Source organism: Quercus lobata, chromosome 5 (genome assembly GCF_001633185.2).
Source record: "Quercus lobata isolate SW786 chromosome 5, ValleyOak3.0 Primary Assembly, whole genome shotgun sequence".
In the NCBI taxonomy this organism is placed as follows: domain Eukaryota; kingdom Viridiplantae; phylum Streptophyta; class Magnoliopsida; order Fagales; family Fagaceae; genus Quercus; species Quercus lobata.
In genome coordinates, this window is record NC_044908.1 from 55,807,176 (window position 1) to 55,827,868 (window position 20,693).

Consider the following 20,693-nt stretch of genomic DNA (forward strand, 5'->3'; position numbering starts at 1 on the left):
GAATAATAACCTATTATGAGATATCTAGAATGGAGTATCATTTATTTGTACGGACATTAATAATTAATGGATCCACTTAATAGATTTGGGCATGCAGGGCCGGCCCTAGGCAAAGGCCCCCTTACTAGAGAAGGCCACAAATTTGGGGGCAAATTTTTTTTTATTTTTTATTTATTTTTTATATATAAATATTTTTGGGAGATATTAAACATTTTAGTTTACATTTTTTTTTCACTATTGAGAAGGCTCAAAGAATTAAGTAATGCTAGAGATAGAGATAAGACAAATTTAAATAAATAGGTCTTACAAATAGACATGTTACTAATCACAATTAATTCAAATAGGAAAATGTTAAAAATACTATAAATTTTACTACATAACTTCTATTTATTTAATTATTTTTATACAAGATAAAAATTCTACTCTAACCTAATCTAAGTATATATGTGTGTGAAACTCCCTTCTAGAGACTTAAATCTCGACCATTGCCCCCCACGCCTTACAAGAACTTATATTTGTGGAGTAATCACTGCATCAAGGGTACGTGGTGGTCTCCATAACTTTTATAATTTGATGTGACAATGAATATAATAGGTAGATTTCAACAAACTATTGAATGCATTTTTGAAGGAATATTTGTGATTGGTGATATATCTTTGTAATTCTCATGTTGTAAATTTTATAATATTTCTAATATTTTTGTAAGTCTCATGTCATTGATCACATTCATTACAACACCAGTTTGTAATAAAATTTGTTATAACTTTAGCATTTTCTATAATAAAAAAATCATTTTAAAAAGTAAAAAGAATGGATTTAAAAAAAATTATTCTATAAAATGCTAGTTAAATATTATTTAAGTGATGACATAAAAGTCTCGTTTGAAGATTTTGCCTTAGGCCTCCGAAACGCTTGGGCCAGCCTTGTACGTGGGCATGTAATAGATTTTAATGATATTTCTCTTTTTGCTTTGCACTGTTAGATTTGTGAGTGGGACAAACTTCGGCCTAGTTTTTTTACTTTTTTTAATAATGTATCTTAGGTTTTTAATTAATTTTTTACTATGTGTTATTACATAATTGAATTTAATTATTAGTTTCAAAAAAAAAAAAATTTAATTATTTTTACCAAAAGAAATATTGTATTGATTAATACAACTATCTAAACGAAAGAATCTAACTTACAATAACTAAAAAATTGTATGAGTAATTATAAAATACTTCAAAAAGAGTGTTATTATGTTAATTAGGGCATATAATATCTCCCCTGACCTCACCCTCAATTTTAAGAGTGTTATTCACTTATAGATAGTAGGAATTTAGGTACTAATCAAATACACTAATTTATAAATATACAAATATATATATATATATATTAGGATTACTGAACTCTGATTTTATTTATTTATTTATTTTGAAAACTACTGAAATTCGATTAAATATATTAACTCATAAATAAATAAAAAATACATAACTTATGAACATTACATGTCCTAGTAATCACGAAACAGTATACTTTTTCTCTATCCAAAACACACCATCCCCTTAGGTCAATTGAGGAAATGTAATCTTAGGGTGTGACACTCTAGACAGTAGAATTATGGTGCATGTCTTATTGCATTGGATGTTGGTCGCTAAGTTTCGGGTTCGTTGCTTTGCCGCAATGGGACTTGCTTGGTTGCATCAACCCTTTGCACGGGGGTGTTGTGGAATTGTCTGAATACTATGATCTTGGGCAACACTAAGCTGAGCCAAGCTTGGACCCAATGGCAATGGACCTATTCACATTGAGCCTACAAAAAGTTCCCTCCAACACCAGGAAAACTTCTAACTTCTTGTAGTCTTCTCAAAATGACAAAATATAATCTGTAATCCTCTTTCTCTTTCATAGTGTTAGACCCTATTATGAATTACTATGAGCCCTAAATTGGTCATGATTTATTAAAATATAAGCTTTTAATATTGTAGTCTGTGGTGTCTCACAATATTCCTCATACGCTGCTATATTCTTTATATATGTCCTGAACTATTAGTCACAATAATTTAGATCCCCCATTTAAGGAACTGAGGGCCACAATGATTTAGTGAATATTTTCTTTTTCTTTTTTAGAAATAATTACAACATACTGCTAATCTCGCAACTCGAACTCTTTCCCCCCTAGACCCCTAAGCACTTTGTATATGAGGAGGTGTCAATTCAGCTACAAGGCCTTCGGCAGTGAATATTTTCTTTGAATTTGTTGAACTTACTCACTTGTTCTTTATTACGAAAAAAGAAAACTGGTCCAAGTATTTTAGCAATAGTTGACAATCCACTAATTCAGGCATAAAATAAAATAAAATAGATCTATAATATAAGGAGATTAACTTATTTTAAAACAATTTGATGTTCATTGGATGCAGAAAAACAAAGAGTCCACACACGATGAGATAATAATCACAAAACAGCTATTCCAGCAAGGCTCATAAAAAAAAATGTCTAGATCAAGAAGACCTCCATTAATAAAAAAGAAAAGGGCCTCCTTTAATTCCCACCAAAAGTTATGCATTATTGTGTCTACACCATATCTCCTTTAACAAAGCAAAATTGTACTAGTAGAAGAAAAGCAGTACAAACGAGATATCAAAGCAAAAACCACGAAGTTGTAGTATAACACATAGATATTCTTCTTTAGTGACCCCTTTGCTTTATTTGAAAGGAAAATGGAAAGAAAACAGTGAGAGGGATGTGTGAATGGACAGTTGCCCCATAAAAAAAGACACCTAGTGTGTGGGATAATCATAAAAGAGACAAGTAACCAAGTCGTATCATACTCGACAACCCATCACTGATTCCCAATCAGAGTATGCATTTTTCTTTTTCATTAAGCATAGAGCATTCTAAAAACAATTTTGACCACCATGTAAAGGTTTCAATCAGATCGACCCCTCACTCAATTTTTACTAGATGAAGATTTAAAAATAAAAGGCAAATTACATGTACCGCCCTATTGTATACCTTATAGGCGTGGAATTACCTTGCGATTTATTTTGTGACACTTACCTTGTGGTTTGCTGATGAGGATTTTTTAGTACCTATAACAGAATTTGATGATGTGTCAGTGTCAACATCACATATAAGGAAAGAAATGAAGAAAAAAGATTGTTCAACCCTCACATTTCTAGTTCTCTCTCTAAATTCTCCTTCAATCATCACTTTAGTTTGTATATATGTTTACGAGGCGTAAGCTTTAAGATAGAACCGTCTTTTCCTTCATTTCTTTCCCTATAATCTATATATGATGTTGGCACTTTGACACACACACACACACAAAATTATTCAGCCCTCACATTTCTAGTTCTCTCTTTAAATTTCTCCTTCAACCATTATTTTAGTTTGTGTCTGTTTACAAGGCGTAAGCTTTAAGGTAGAACAACCTTTTTCTTTGTTTCTTTTCCAATGGGTGTTGTTGGTATCTGTTAAATCATCAAATTCCATTAAAATTAGCAAAAACCTCATAAACAAACCGCAAGGGAGGTAAATGCCTCATAAAAGAGACCACTAAGAGAGTGGTATCTATAATTTGCACTAAAAATAATATTCATATCTATCTCCAGCTGAGCCTACACACAAACACAGAAGCGTAGGGCATGCATTTTTGTTCTTCATTAAACAAAAGATATTCTAAAAGAACATTATAAGCAATGCTCTTTTCCCAAGGTAAAGGTTCCAATCTCAGAGACCACATGTCTCTCACTAAATTTTCTATAAGCTCAAAGGCTTTTCTTGCCAAGCTTATTCATATCTTAAGGCATCTCAAGTGGAAGTCTGGCACATTGAGCAACTGGAGCTCTTATTTGATCCTAACCAGAAAAATATGATTTAAAACAGAAAATTCTTTACAAAATAAACAATTGATCAGGATTAAATAGGCATAAGCTAATAGTTTTATAATATTCCTTCATCGATGCATTTATTGTGATTAAACCCAAAAAAAGAAAAATCTAGATTAGGATAAGTATCTTAATTTTATTAAAAAGAAGATTAAAAAGAGAAATCAACAATTAGAGGAGAAAGCATTTCAGAAAATCCATGGTAAAGGTATAATATATCAATTTCAGCAACTGATTGCCTTAAGAAGTAATGTACATGTTATTCAATTATCTTCATCTGGAGAAGCATATAAGTTTCGGCCACATCGGTCACATATGTTAGAACTATTTGGGGAGACATGCTCTGGCTTTGCTTTCTGCATCTTTGGTAGATCATGCTCAAGAACATCACTCAGTGCCTTTGAGGCTTCTTGGAGTTCATCCAAACTGAAAATATACATGAAATATAAGTCATACAATTATTAAAAAAATACAGTTATTCATTCTAGTGTAATATCTATTTGGTGTATGATACCCAAAAGTCCCCTCACTTGCCAACCTTGTTTCCCAGTCACTAAAATGTCAACTATGTGAAAGAAAAGCACAATGAAAACAACCTGAAAGTTTTGATGACATGAAAATCTTGAACATGCACCAAGCATGTTTCCTTACCTTATTGAGAGAGGAGGAGTTAATCGGATGATAGTATCATGGGTGGGCTTAGCAAGAACTCCTCTCTCCTTTAACTGTAGGCAGATATCATATGCAGAAATAGGGCGCAGATTTTTGCTGTTGAGCTCCACAGCATTGAACAGACCTCTACCTCGAACTTCCCGTATGTAGTTTGGGTATTGCTGCTGAATCTTAAGTAGATGATGCCTTAACTCCTGTCCCAGTTGGGCAGATCTATAGAATTGAGAAATATCAAGAGACAATTTATGCATCAAATGGGGATAAAAAAACAAAGAAAAAAAAATAATGAAGGCAGCCATAGATATACATGATGAATCTGGGAAAAGAAAGCATAGTTATTTCAAAGCCTAAATTTATGTAAACTCTATTTATGAAAAACCCCAATTTGTAATCCGATTGAGTTGAAAGATGGAAGCTCTACTAAGTACTAAAACCTTTGGGCTTTAGTTTTAAAAGGAAATTTCAAAGAAGCTATTGCATAAAGTACAAACAAGTATTATTTTCCAAACCATAATACAGATGAAATGGTTGTTCCACCACATTTTTTACATTGGCCTTTTGAGAGCCTTGTGAAAGCTCTCTTCAGCTGACTACTGCTTTCTCCTTTCCTTTGTCCTTCTATGGTTCTCAAATTGATGATTGTGTATATATATGTGTCTTCATTGCAGGATGTCAGTCAAAGCAATTTTATATACTTGAATAAACATAGTTGCAAAATGTATGATTTAGTTAATGATTCAGCTTTAAACTACCATAAATAGTACACCCATGGGAATACCTGTCCCACCCACCTTTGCCTTGGGCTATAAGTTGGATTGGGATGATTATTCCCTATTGCCGGGTGGGTCACAGGAAGGAGATACCTGTCTCAAACCTGTCCCGTTGCCATTCCTACCAGGAACGTGTTAGACACTTTTTTTTTGGGTTTTGGGTAAACAAGAAATGCAAGTTAGTCAGATACTTGAATAGAAATGTCAGGATGAATATAATCCATAGAAGTGAGAAATGGAGAAAACTCCATTAATCATCAAATGCATCATTCTTGTATAAATATATTGGTTTCTGCTAAATAGAAAATCGGGTATTAAGTATTATAGTAAGAAATCTTAATACTGTCTGAATCTCCAGATAATTAAGCCACTAAAGAAAATAAATTTTCTATCATGGAATAACAATGTAGCTGTTATTGTCCTACTTGTTTATATCATCTCATGATACAACATTAGGCAGTGGATTTGATACCTCTCAGCAAGTTTCTCATCTTTGATGACATCTAGTGAGGCGATGGCAACTGCACTGGCCAATGGATTTCCCCCAAAGGTACTGTGAGTAATGAACAATAAGAGAAGTGTGAGCTCTCATATAATATATCCCAACAGCAACACCAAGAAAATGGCTGACTTAAAATGAAAGAAAAAAATATTGAAGATAGTAAAAATTAAATTAATGGAGAATGGTAAACAACTTTAGGAGAGAATTTTTAGATTCAGACTAATAGAAACAGCAATTTCAAGAAAATGTTTTTCTTTTTTTCCTTTTTTGGGAAACAGAAAGAAAATATTTTAATATAAAAAAAAAAAAAAAGGCATAATCATGCAGCATGATTTTGTTTTTTATTGGTAAGTTACACTATTATATCTTAGGTAATGTGGATTGGATTGGATAAGTGTGTTGTGCGAGCATGTGTTGAGTCCCACATCAAGTGTTCAAGGTCGAACTAGGCTATATAAGTGATTAAGAGTATCCTCAATTGTAATTTGACTAGTCCTTTTGGGGTATAGTGCAGATATAGCTAGAGCTACCTTTGGTTGTGACAAACGGTATTAAAGCCAACCTGGTAATGCCATATGGCTCAAGGGCACTACAACACAGAGTGGGACAAGACAAGGATGTCAAGAATTTAAGTGGGTGAGATTGTGATACCCCACATTACATGGATTGGAAAGGATAAGAGTAATTGTGCAAGCATGTGCTAAATCCCACACCAGGTGTTTACTAGATCGAACTAGTCCTTTGGGGTATAGCACAAATACAGCTAGCTCTTCTTGGGTCGTGACATGCACATCTACTTTGACTTGGTGGGTTTTGAACACACAACCTAGCTCTCCACTCACATTTTCAAGAGGAGAATGTCCATTTGAGTCAAGGCTCATTGGCTGCAGCATAGAAGTTTTTAAACAGCAAAAATGCAAAGACAAATACAAAAAATTTTAACTGACAGAAAAAGACTAAAAAAATTGATAAGTGAAAGGTGCTCAGTGTGGCATATCTTTCCAAAGAAATAATCCACGGTCATTGCTCCTCACTATGCTATTTTATCAGTCATCTTTTCAGCACTTCTATATAACTAAAGCGGAAAACACTTGAAACACTTGTGACAAATCAATCACTCCCTTGGAAATTAAAAGTATCCCAAGACCCCTATCTCCTTTGCAACAAAAGAATATCAGTAGAGTTATTACCTTCCACAATGATATTAAAAAACTCAAATCTAAGTGCTCTAGGATTGTTCACTCACTACAGCTTCAATAGCATTCTTTTATTTAAATGAAAGATTTAAAGACAGAAAAATTTGCAAAACCTATATGGTTTATTATTAAACCCCATTAGACACGAGGGAACAGCCATATAACTGCTTTGATTATGTCACTTGGAGAAGGAAACCACACCCTTCCAAGAGGAATGAATAAAGGTAGATCTATCAACTTCTAACCAAACCCTCAAAATGAATCTAGGAGGAAGCATCTTATAAATAAGACAGAACCCCAATCCGAGAATGAGAAATGTATTTTTCTAGGTTGAACTTTAACCATATCATGTCCAATATCTATTATGGTGTTTCTTCCAAGAGGTACTTTGTTCTACAAAACACTGCTTGTCTATGTACAATTTGCATAAATTTGCATGTTATTTGCAGAACTAGAATTAACTGGCCAACCATCCAAAGTGAGGTGCATTACTGTTGAACCATTAAAACCTTACTGCATCATTATCCTGATTGGCTTGACTCTGTTCTTTTTTGGTTGCTATGCCATATAACTAGAAGTGAATCGACTTACTATGTGTAAATCAAACCTGACCATTTCCACTTGTATGCACTATTAAAAAAAATCCTTACAAAACTGGAGCCACGTGTCTTGGAAACATTTTCTGAATCAGAATATATAAATGGGTGTTGTAATGTGTCCAGGCAAAATATTTTAGATCAAGATGGACAAGAGTTAGAAATTAAAGGCTGATTACATAAAATAGTAAGTAGGTTAAGAAACAAATCATTTATGAAATACAAGTACTCATAAATGCAAACCTTCCATGCTCTCCAGGTTGGATACAAAGCATTATATCTTTGTCTGCAAGCACTGCACTTACAGGTATCACTCCACCACCCAAAGCTTTTCCAAGTATCTGGAAAAGAAAACGAAAAAGTTATTATACATATTGTATCACATTGGAGTATTCAATAAGATTGTTAAGTTAGTTTAAACAAAAAAATGCCTCCCAAGCATAAGAAAGAAGTAATGAAGATACTGTGCAAATTGCATTTCACATCTCTCAAACTTAGCCTCTATGACAAGATATTCAGATATGACATCTCTTTTTCATCATGCAAGACACATTAGGAATACAATGCAAAGAGACAAGAATTTTCTCAGGCAGGGAAAACAAAGAATACAAATGTTAGGTTAACTTCAAAAAAGTATATACGCAATTCTATTGTGAATCCTGTTAAAAGTATGCTTTTCTTGTTTCAAGTACAAGTCCATAGTTCTGGAAAGAACCAATTACCAAAATTTTAATTCTTCGCTTTCAAAGCTGTCTTATTCAGTCTTGTGTGACGATTTTTGGAATCTCATAATAAGATATTGGTTATGGGTGGATAGGAAGAAGTTTATCAGAATTTATAAGTTCATTCTTTTCTTTTTTTTTTATTGATAAGTTATGCATGCACATAGTGGGCATTGAACCTGTGACCTTACCCTCCATCCCAATATTAGGTGTTATTTGATCTAGAGTTCCTTGGCATTAGTAGTTCATAGCTATAACAAAAACACTTTGAAGGTAGTTCTGCATATAGACAAGGAATAGTAAAAGTCCACTTTCAAGTACAAGTCCAATAGATGGCAATTATGGCCTTCTGAAAACAACCAAGTTCCTAAGGCTTTAAAACTTTTCTTCCAAAGTCTTCTTATGTGGTATTGTATGATCAAATTAGTTGGGTGGATAAACATAATTCCATTACAAATTCATAGCTATGATAAATAAAATGGTGGTATAAAAAGCTTCTGCAAATAGACAATGCAATCATCAAAGTTTTGAATAGAGTATGAAAACTTCATAGTCCCACACACACACACACAGAGCCGTCATTTCATAATGTGTAGGCCGCTCATTTCAACCCCTAAAGATGTAACAGGATACTTAAATTTAAATATTTTATTTGGATACTGAATTGTGGACAATACACCAATACTTAGCAACCCAGCTTCGTACAGATTTTTGAACAAGATATAACAATGTATCCAAAATGGAGAAAATGACCATATGAGTGTCATGTCCTCTTGATTCGTGAATACAGAATTGAGGCTAACATGGACAAATCAAAGGGATACAACATGGGTAATTTTCCTGGTGTAACTTGCAATCATATTGTAGTATAATGGTTCAAGTAAACATCATTATCCAAAATGTTTCTACATACACATCTAAGACTTGGTAAAAGTCATGAAAATTATAAACAATCTGGAGAGAGAGATTTTTGGAGGGGATGGGGGGTGCTCACCACTACATCTGGGCGCACTTCTTCCCAATCACAAGCCAGCATTTTTCCTGTTCGTGCTAAGCCAGATTGCACCTCATCAGCAATCATTAAAACATTATATTTTGAGCACAGATCTCTGACAGATTTTAAATAACCATCTGGAGGAATTACAACCTACCAAAATAAATAAAAAAATTTCTCAAGAAAACAAAGAATTCAAAATTTGGAGGGATGGGACCTTGATTTCCCTCAAAAAGAAGAGGAAAAACATACTAAGAAAAGGAGGCAGTGCCTAAAAAAAATAGGGAGCTTCATATAGTCATAGTTAAAAAGAACCAACTGATATGAAATTGTTAACCAATTCTTGATGAAAGGTCAATGGATTTGACCAGAAAACATGTTAAGAAAGCTTAAAAACTAATTAAACAAAGTTGGTTATTTCCCATTGCCAGTGTTACATGGTTGCAATGTGTGGTTCAGAGCAACTTGACACAATAGCTCTGGATAAAGTTGCTCTCTCATCACCTGCATTAAACGGTCAATTGTTGAAAGTAGCAATTAGGTACAGAACTCACAAAAAAAAAAAGTATGGGATATTCATTGGATATTCTAGAAATTAAGCACATATTCTTTAAGTGTATCAAACAAGTAAGAGGAGAGTACCTTCCTGGTTTACTAGAAATTCTCTAATCTACCTGCAGATGAGATATCTATGTCTATATAACGGGCATGTTACTACAGTCCATAAACAATTCGTTTTAGCCAAACAGATTAGACAAATAGAAATTGGAGTAACCAACCATCAGCCATGTCCTAGTTCTATGATTTAGAAACAAGACAGATCTAAGAGTCAGGCACAACCTTGCACCAAAAGATATACCCAAGTCCCTGTAACACATATCATAGCCCTAAAGTGAGAAAATATTCATTTCCAAAACACATACCCCAGCCTCTCCTTGAATGGGTTCGAACAGAAATCCAGCTATTCGATCACCATTTTCTGCAACAAATAACAGAAATGCGCTATAATCAATAGTTCAATAAACTCTCCTCTACGGTTTTGAAGCAGTTCAGATGGATCACAAAAGAATGTTTGAAGCATGTGATGATTTATAAAAAATAAGATAACTTATCTCAATTTTGGGTACAATACAACTAGAACCAATAAAACATAAATTTTAGTAAATCTAAACCTTTGAAGATTTTCTCAAGGGCAACTTCATCCCCAAAATCAACTTTAATATGGCCAGGCAACAACGGTCCAAAACCACGGGTAGCATCATTGTCACAACTCATGGAGATGACAGCTAACGTGCGACCGTGGAAGCAGCCACAACATGAGACAATAATTGCCTGCATAAGGTTTTCTTGAGTAAAATGTCTGAAATAGTAAACTCAACTTGTCCATATAATTGATCATTTACCAAAATAGAGAAAGTACAAGTTCTGGAAGAACAATTAAGCACCCATTAACAACTACAACTCAAAGTAAACCTACACAACAGAAGCAAGAATAACTGCTAGCTTTTAACTATATAGAAGGAGTCAGAATACCAAATTAAATAGAAAAACATAACTATCTAAAAAAGTTCATATTTCCAACAGAAACACAGAAGGTTTTAGAACATCAAGCTTTGTATGTTGTTTCACTAGAATTTTTTATTTATTTATTATTATTATTGGTAAGTTACTAATGCAACCATGCAACCAATGGATGTTAAACCCACAACCTCACCCTCCACTTCACTCTTACAAAGGAATAAGGTATTGTTTGAGTTAGAGCTCATTGGCTACATTCTTTTACTAGCATTACCAAATCCAGAAGTTAATATCAATCCATGACAAGATAAAATAAATAAATAAATAAGAAAGCAATGAATTTTGTGATCCTTCAAAGGTAGTGCCAATCTAGAACAAGAAAAAAGAAAGCTAGAATGTTTTTGTCAGACGGTACCAAGACTGAAGACAGCAGCAGTAATGAGGAGGTTACCGTTGGAGGAGCTACATTGACAAGAGTAAGGATATAAATTGATGCATCCACTATCCAGAGGGAACCAATGTAGTTATTAAAGTTCTGTTTCAAATAAATCTTAGAGAAATAGAGAGACCAATATGAAGTGCTCATATATAAGTATATTTTTCTCTAATAATCATAATCATAGGTTACAAACATATTCTAAGTTTAGGCCTCATAGCCTAACTCAAGGATAAATGAAGCAAATAAGCCCAAAGCCACAATATTTTAGCCCAATCCCACAGAGTCCATGTTTCAAATTGTGACACATCTTGAAGACACATGCTGATTACTTAAGCTCGCCTTGCACTTGATATATCAGCCTCTTGCATGAGGGAAAGTACACTAGAGCAACTAGACTTTAAGATAGTGACACACAAAACACAGTAGGTAACAACTCAATATATTTATTAATTACTTATACTTTCTGAGGAGGAGCGTATGTTCACAAAGTGCATAGTTAAAACCTAAAAATTGAGGCTGCACCTTGACGGGTTATTGATTTTGTTGGTCAATGGACACAGCAGTACAATGTTAATGCTACTATCGCCTTTCTCTTTCTAAGCATGCCATGGTAGGTCTGTGATTAGAATCCTCAGGAGAGGCCTGGCTACCTTGTAAGAGTAAGGGGTTTACGGTTAGTGTGTACTACCATCTTCTAGTTGGCCACATGATCAGTTTTTCTCTTGGAAAAGCATTTAGAAGTAGAAGATTCCCTCTAGAGTGGCTTTCTTTGTTTGGACTGCTGCCTTGGGGAAATGTTTGACAATTGACAATTTAAGGAAAAGAAAGGTTTGCATTTTGGATTGGTGTTATATGTGCAAGTGTAACAGTGAAACCGTTGACCATCTATTCCTTCATTGCCCAGTTGCTCTGGAGTTGTGGGATATGGTTTTTGATTTATTTGGAGTTTGTTGGGTTATGCCAATGTCTATTGTTGAGCTTTTTGCTTGCTGGCAAGGTCGATTTGGTCACCATCACAATGGACATATATGGATGGTTGTTCCTCATTGTTTGATGTGGTGTATTTGGAAGGAAAGAAATAATAGGTATTTTGAAGACAATGAGCGTTCTATGCCTGATCTCAAGCTTCTTTTTTTCAGAGCCTTATTGGACTGGTTCTCAGTGTGGAGAAACCATCCTTTTTCTTCTTTTTTGGATTTTCTCGATTTATGTAATTTTTGTATTTGATTTGTACACCCCTGTATAGTTCCTGTGTACTTGGGTGTCTCTCTCTTTTTGTTATCAATAAATCCTTATTACTTATCAAAAAGTTATACTTTCTACATTTAAAACTAATATTAACATATATATTTGGAATTCCTTAATATCTTATTCCTTCCCACAACCTAAGATGCTTTGCCACTGCTGCTTGCCTTCTGAAAGATCATTAGCAGTAAAAAAAGGAAAACCTCAAATTTTCTACCCTAAGCTTCCTCTACTTGTCTTTTCCATGTATTACTTGACATCATACATCAGATCACTCCCAACCCGTACATATTACATTAGGCATTTACGAACAATCAAGTAAAGATGGACAAAAACCTTATAAATAAAAAAGTCAGACAGACAAAAACAACTATAGTACTCAGTAACCTTAATTCAGGTAAAGGAGTTCACTTGCCTCAATATCCAATAATTTGAAATAATGAAAGCAGACTATTAAGATAGTTATCAAAATAAGCGTAATTATCCTGGCACCTACCTCATCTTTGGGAATTTTTTTCTTCTCATAACCCCATTTCCTTGCCAACTTTAGAGCTGTTTCCACACCTTCAGCACCAGTGTTCATAGGAAGTACCATGTCATAGCCAAACATACTCTGCAGATACTCGGCAAATATTGGAAATTTATCATTATAGAAGGCTCGAGAGCTGAGAGTAAGCCTTTCTGCCTGTTCTTTCAACGCTTTCATGATCTTTGGATGACAATGACCCTACAGCAGTGAAGCTACAGAGTTGAAAAACAAGGATTCCATTTCAAATCAAATACAGATGCATATACAGATACAGATACAGATACAAATATAAATAACAAAAAAAAAAAAAAAAAAGAGGCATTGGTCACTTCTTAAGGACTTCTAAGTTTCATAAACTCCAATGGCATTGTGGTATATTCAGGTGTAGAGGCAAAAAGCTTGTGCCAGTGACTTGCAAAAATCAGACAAAATAGGATTTTGAAATACCAAGCACGACAATGATATTGTCAAGAATACAATTAATGGGAACTTTCCATATTTCAACTTGGAAATGAATTTTGGCAAGAAAAATTTATGGCATTTGATAACTTACAAAGGCAGATGAAATTTTCCGTATCTCAACTTTTGAGATTGCTTGTTTATGAAATAGTAGAGATAAAGCACTGTTGATTCACTGGTGCAGTGACATACGTTATCATAAATTGTTCAATCTTCTTACCTGATTAACTGCAGAGTAGGCTGCGAGGAAATCCAGATATCTGTTGCCCTCTGGATCCCATACAGATGATCCCTTTGCTTGTGAAAAAACAATGGGGACTGGGTGGTAACTGCAGTTCATCCAGAAAAGTGGATGAGTTAAGTAAGTTCTCAGGAGGAAATACTCAATAAATCACTCCAACAGAAGGGCATTATACATGAAAATCAGCCAGAAAATAGCCCACTGCAGACTTCTGGAGTAAACAACAATCATAAAAAAATAAAATAAAAAAAATCATAATTTACAGAACCCATTAAAAACTGCATGATGGAGAATGTGATGATCCACTGACTAGGCATCCATCATCTTTACCATATGCCATGTACTTTTCATTTTCAAATTTCAACAATCCAAAAGACTTAAGAGTACGACATTTTTCCTATTCAACCATCAAGGTTCCATTAAAAACTGCATGATGGACAATGAAATGATCCACCAACTAGGCATCCATTATCTTTACTATACACTATGCACTTTTCATTTTCAACAATGCAAATGACTTAAGAGTACAACATTCACCCTATGCAACCATCAAGGTGGTACATACAGAGGAGCTTATTTCCATATTTTGTCTCTTGGAAGAGAGTTTTATAGACAAGCAAATAAGAGTTGGATTAATTCAAGGAAATCCGGCCATCAGATTAGATTTTGATTTAGAATAAACGCAATGATATTATTCAAATGGAAAGCTTACAATTTATACAAAGATACTTAATGTTCAAATTCTGAAAAACAGACCCAACCATCCTAAAAACATGGACCAACTCACCATTAACACAACACAGGACTTAAGACTCAGTAGTCCCTTATGACCACAACTACCACATCTAACAAACAGCTAAGGTTTTTCTTATTCAAACAAAACACTACATTCCCTTCCTACTTCCTCTGCATGCACATAATACTCCCTCCCCTGTTAGGATGACCCTTGTCCTCAAGGGCATAATTCTAAAATTGCAACTTCATATGATCAAGACTCTCCCACATGGCCTCTGCTAGAGATAATCCTCGCCAATTCACAAGGATGTCCAAACAATCCACATCTGCTGATATAAAACAACTGGAAGCCTGATCACCAAATTATTGTTTGTATCCAATACCGACGGTAACTAAGGTGGTGAGGACACTTTAGCTCCAATCTTCTCTTTGAGCAAGGACACATGAAATATAGGATGCACTTGTGACTCAGGGGGTAGCTCAAGCTTGTACTTTACCTGGCCAATTTGCTGAAAGACTCTAAATGGACCATAACATTGTGGAACTAGCTTGAGGTTTCATTTCAAAGATACTGAGGCTCGCCTATAGGTCTGCAACCTCAAATAGACCCAGTCACCCACTTTTCTTAGTGATGCAAATAGTAGACTTGTTTATCTGAGCTTGAGCCTCCTTAAGGTTTACCTTCAAGTTTTTAACAATATGGTCCCTGTGCAGTAGCTCTTGCTCAACTGCCACAGCCTTTGCTGTGCCTCTGATATAACTTAACAATGAAGTTGGCTTTCTACCATACACCACCTTAAATGGTGTTCTTTTGTATGCAGAATGCCAACTTATGTTGTAGCAGAACTCGGCCCAAGACAACCATTTCACCCACTGCTTTGGTTTGGAGCTAGTAAAAACACCTCAAATACATTTCCACAGTTCAATTGACTACCTCAGTTTGCCTGTCAGTCTGAGGGAGACAGGATGAACTGAAATTGAATTATCTAATGAATTGTTTAAAATGGTTCAAGGCATCCCATGCAATTTAAAAATGTTATCAAAGAAAACTTGGGCAATACTAACTGCTGTGTAAGGATGTGCAATTGATATGAAGTGGGAGTACATGGAGAATCAACAACAACAACAAATATGGTAGATTTTATTGAGAAATAGGTAAATCATCAATGAAGTCCATTGAAATATCCATGCATAACCGATCTGGCATAGGCAAATGTTGCAAGAGATCAGCATGTGACAGTTGCTCTAATTTATGTTGTAGACAAACGTCACAATCTTAGATGAATTGTTTGATATGTTCTCTCCAATAGAAGTTGGCTCAGACTCAATGTAATGACTTATGGGAAACCTTCATGTGAACTGTCATGGAATTCGCTATTATTGTCCTTTTGCAATAGAGACAAAATCCTCACCTTGAAAAAAATCTTCCCATGAAATTGTTAAGAAATGTGTGAAATCCATTTTGAATGATCTAGGAGAATAAGAGTGAGTGTTGTTCCTAACCGGAGACTCCACATTACTCCATGGTGTCCTCAAGGAGGGGCTTGCAAGCTCTCACCTTCTTCATGGTGCAGAGTGAATGCAAAAGGTCAGTGATCATCTCAAGAATTTGTAGTTGGTTGGTACTAAGTGAGCTGCCATTTTGCTCCAAATGCTCCACTCATTGATCCATTCTCAGTCTTTGATATCACTTTGGTACATACAAAGGAGTTTCCTTCCCTATTGTGTGTCTTGAAAGAGAGTTTTACAAAGAAGCAAGTAAGAGTGAAATGGTTCCAATAGGAGAGGTTGATGATGTGCATACCCTAGCTGAAATTTTGGGCTGCAGAGTTGGAGAGTTGCCTATGTCTTATCTTGGTATGCCGTTGGGGGCTTCACATAACTCCCCTTCAATTTGGAATCCTATTTTGGAAAAATTTGAGCGGAAACTAGCTGGGTGGAAGAAGTTGGATTTGTCTAAGGGGGGTCGATTGATGTTACTCAAGAGTACACTATCTAGTCTTCCTACCTATTTTCTATCATTATTCACAATCCCTACTCATGTGGCCAATAAAATTGAAAAGTTGCAAAGGGACCTTCTATAGGGTGATAGCAAGACTCATCTGGTAGGATGGGATAAAGTTTGTGCGCCTATAGCCAATGGTGGCTTGGGGATAAGGAAACTTACTACTTTCAATAAGGCCTTATTGGGGAAATGGTTATGGCAGTTTGGGAAGGAAGAGGATTGGTTATGGAGAAGGGTGGTAGCTTCAAAATATGGGGAAGAATAGGGGGGATGGAACTCAAAGTTGGGTAGGGGAGTTCAAGGGTGTGGTTTGTGGAGAAGTATTCGTATAGGATGGGAGGATTTTAGCAAAAATTGTCAGTTTGTTGTTGGGTTGGGTAATAGAGTGAGGTTTTGGCAGGATGGGTGGCATGGGGATCATCCTTTTCATTTGGCTTTCCCAAGGCTGTATAGTATTGCCATTGATAAGGAGGTTTCTGTAGAAGCTTCTTTGTCAAGGCAGGGGGCGGAGGATAGAAGAATTTGGGATGTTCGTTTTATTCAAGAATTTAATGATTGGGAGATGGATGAAGGGCTGCATTTTCTTCATATATTGGGAGCTGATACTCCTCCAATGGATGTGGGAGACCGGATGAGATGGAAGTTGAAGCCTAATGGGGATTTTGACATCCGGTCATATTATAACAAATTAAGGAACTCTCCCTCAATTGTCTTTCCTTGGAAAGCTATATGGAAAGCAAAGGCCCCTAGGCGAGTTTCCTTTTTTGTTTGGTGTGTAGCTTGGAATAAGATCCTAACGGGTGATAACCTAAAATTGAGGAGATTGGTTTTTGTGGACTGGTGTATTATGTGCCAACATTGTGGAGAGACAGTAGACCACTTATTTCTTCATTATGAGATGGCTTATCGGTTATGGAGCTTTGTCTTTATAACTTTTGGCTTGTCTTGGATTATACCTAGATCGATCCCAGATTTGCTTTTTGTTTGGTGAAATTGGTTGGGGAAGCACTTGTCTCAGATTTGGAATTTAGTTCCGTTGTGCATCCTTTGGTGTATTTGGAAGGAATGGAATCGGCGGACTTTTGAGGATTTGGATAGTTCCAGTGTTCAGATGCTTGCTTCTTTTAGTGGAACTCTTTTTGATTGGTCTCGGGCTTGGGGACTCACGACTAGTGATTCTCCCCCTTCTTTCCTTAGCTCTCTTTCTCTTTGTAATTAATGTGTTGTTTGGTTTTCTTTTTTGTTTTTTCTCTGTTTTCTTTTCTTGTATTTTCTGGGTTTGCTCTTTGCTTCTTCATGCATAGAGTAGCCTTTCGTATATATATCATTCTTACTTATCAAAAAAAAAAGTAAGAGCTGGATTAATTCAAAGAAATCCAGCCTCCAGATTAGAGTTTACTCAACTATCAAAAAACCATGAACCAACTCACCGCTAACTCATCTTAGGACTCAAGACTCAGTACCTTGTCTAGCAAAAAGATAAGGTTTCGCTTATTCAAGTGAAACACTACATTTACTTCCTACTTCCTCTGCATGCATATAACACAAGGCAAGTAAGGTAACTCTAGTCCCAACCATCTTCAGTAAGAAGGCCCTGCCTTGTGAGAGCTAAGGCCAACAAAGGTGGGCAGACAGATACCATGTGGACAATGATTTTACCAACTGCCTTGCACCATGTCACTTTCTAGATAATTGCCAGTCTTCATCTGCCTTAAGGCTTAAAAATCTGAGGTAGTCTTAGAATACCCTTCAGAACATAGCATGATAGAAATCAAATTTCTTTACAATCAGTTATAATTATTCAGACCTTCGCCAATGAGCTCCATTTCAACTGGCAAGCAGATGGTGAGGTCGTGGGTTCAAGACCCATTAGGTGTGTGTAACTTTTTCCAATCAAAAAAACAAAAATTCAGATCTTCAAGGAATTGAATCAGGCTAAATGATCCTGTGTTTTGTCTAATCACACCTCTCCCTGATAAATTAAATAGTTCTAATTACTTCAAGACAGCTAATCTGCTCATTTCATGAGTATCAACAACAATAAATCAGCACAGAAAGCACGAGTCTTGACCATGTTATATAATCCATCACGCGTATATACACATTCAGAGTCCAGAATTAGACGAAAATAAGCAAAACCCAGAAAGCAAAACATCAAAAAGAGATCAAAAACCGAAGTTCGATGTAGATAGAGAAAAAAGGGAGAGAGCTCACTTGTGGGCACTGTATTCATGCTCAAAGTTGATGAGCTTTTGAGAGGAGGAACCACCAGCAGCAGTAGCTTCAGGGACAGCTCCAAAATTCCTCCCCCCCCTGCAAATCCTTTGTGACAATATTGATTGCAAACCTCTCCTGCTCGCCATGGAAGAAGCTTGTTCAGATCTCTGTTCTAGACTCTAGTTTCTAGTCTTTTAACACTGACGCACAAACACAACACACGCTCATGGAATGTAAAAGAATGTCGGGAATGATGTTCTTTTTATATTTAACCATTGCTTACACACACACACACAGTTTCCTCATGCTCCTCTCTATCTTTATCTATTATATATTGCCGTATTGGAATATTTGGAATATATATAGATGGATGGATAGATAGAATCAGACACTGCGTATTGGGTCTGTCTTTCTTTCTTTCTTTCTTTCTTTCCCTCTCAACCGTTTCCTTTCATTGTCCTTGTTTTGTGTTGCGTCACGCACGCGGCGATTCGTTACGCTTTCCAAAGCTTATCCTTGATTCTCCCACATGCTATAATATGGTAATCTAATAAGAAAGTAGTTTAAAAGTTTAGACTTTAAACTTTTTTTGATAAATAATTTTGTGAAAGCAATGGTAACCAATAGCTTTCATTTTTTGTGAATTGGAAACGGAGCACAATTTCTAATAACCACTACTTTTTATTTTTAGGGGAAAGTACTGAGGAATCAAACGCAGTATTTTCCCACTAAATAAGAATAGTAAAGTACCAGTAGATTCAAGTGAGAGTTACTTAAAAAAATATATAGTTTTACTAAGTTGTAGGGGTAAAATTCTGACCTTTTCAATGTTTTCATGGATTTTGTTGAAAAGTTTGGTCCTAAAATCCTTGCATCCTTCTCTCCCTTCTCACCAACCTTTGCAAAATGTTAGGTAATAAGCCCAACAGCGTGTAAAGTTCAGTGATATGATGATATCCGCTTAAAGAAGTTTTGTTTTTTATACTGACATCTAAAAGGATTCTGATCATGTGCAGTTAGATATGTAATCAAACAAACGGATTCTCAACAACAACAACAAATTTTATTCAGCAAAAAAAAAAAAATACAACAAAAAAAAAAAAAAAATTTAAGACAAATTTGCACAGAACAAGCATCTAAAGCCTTATATACTTGTACACACCCATATGGAAACAAATTTGTCAATACGGTAGGGAGACCATTTTGATTTGGTTAAGGAACATGATATTTTAGTGCCAATTAATATTGATATATAGCGTGAGAGAGAGAGAGAGGGACGTTAAAATTTATATATTTTATTAAATCCAATATATTAATTCAATTGGTTAAAAAAAAAATACATTGGTCCAATATATTAGCCTAAATATCTTCTTTTATAACCCTTTTGTTTATTTAATTTTTTTTTTTTCTTCTTGTATCAGCAAAAACACCCTAACACCCCCCCCCCCCAATACATTTCAAGGGGTATTCATACTAACTTGGTGATTGGTAGCACTTTCTCTTTTTAATTAGCTCTGATACCAAATGTTAGGAACCCAAAATAGAATTCACCCTTGAAAACCAATTTGCAAAAGGAGGGTGTCCAAAAACTTATATAAACATTTTTAAACTTACACCAAAGCAATATGGGAATACTAAGATCATAACACAATTGGCCCAAATGCTATAGCATGTCCAAACTTTAAAGGAAAATATTGATATGGGCAGCTAGTAATTTTTAGATCGATGAAAAACAGGTAGACCCAAAATCAGCCTAATTTTAGCTTTTCTGTTTGAGTGTCTTTGCTTATTTGTTCTTTTATTTTTATTAAAAAGAAGAAAAAGATAGACTATCAACATATGTGTCATATCAATTAACCTAACTATGAAAAGAGTGAGTAAGATCATAAGTTTTGTAATTTGTTTAGAATGACCCATTTCTAATCCAAATGAATCAAGTCGATCTTGAACCCAAACACGATCAACCTAACCCTTTGCCAAG

General features: G+C 35.2%; 1 protein-coding gene across 1 annotated transcript; it reads right to left on the bottom strand.

Moving 5' to 3' along the window:
- Window positions 1-4,058: 4,058 nt before the first annotated feature.
- LOC115989623 (ornithine aminotransferase, mitochondrial) lies at window positions 4,059-19,620 on the bottom strand. Its single transcript, XM_031113413.1, has 11 exons — window positions 19,533-19,620; window positions 18,710-19,259; window positions 13,735-13,843; window positions 13,023-13,253; window positions 10,497-10,656; window positions 10,248-10,303; window positions 9,325-9,477; window positions 7,852-7,949; window positions 5,787-5,867; window positions 4,524-4,757; window positions 4,059-4,298 (listed from the first exon to the last, which is right to left on the bottom strand). Exons 2-11 carry the CDS (start codon window positions 18,856-18,858, stop codon window positions 4,136-4,138), a joined length of 1,434 nt encoding a protein of 477 aa, XP_030969273.1. The 5' UTR covers window positions 18,859-19,259; window positions 19,533-19,620; the 3' UTR covers window positions 4,059-4,135.
- Window positions 19,621-20,693: the final 1,073 nt, after the last annotated feature.

Bases quoted from the DNA above. Each gene is read 5' to 3' on its own strand.
- LOC115989623 (XM_031113413.1), bottom strand. From the start codon at position 18,858: ATGGCGAGCAGGAGAGGTTTGCAATCAATATTGTCACAAAGGATTTGC. The intron at 4,758-5,786 runs GTATCAAATCCA...TCAATTCTATAG, and splicing joins GATGAGAAACTTGCTGAGAG to ATCTGCCCAACTGGGACAGG. The intron at 4,299-4,523 runs GTAAGGAAACAT...GTATATTTTCAG, and splicing joins ACTCCTCCTCTCTCAATAAG to TTTGGATGAACTCCAAGAAG.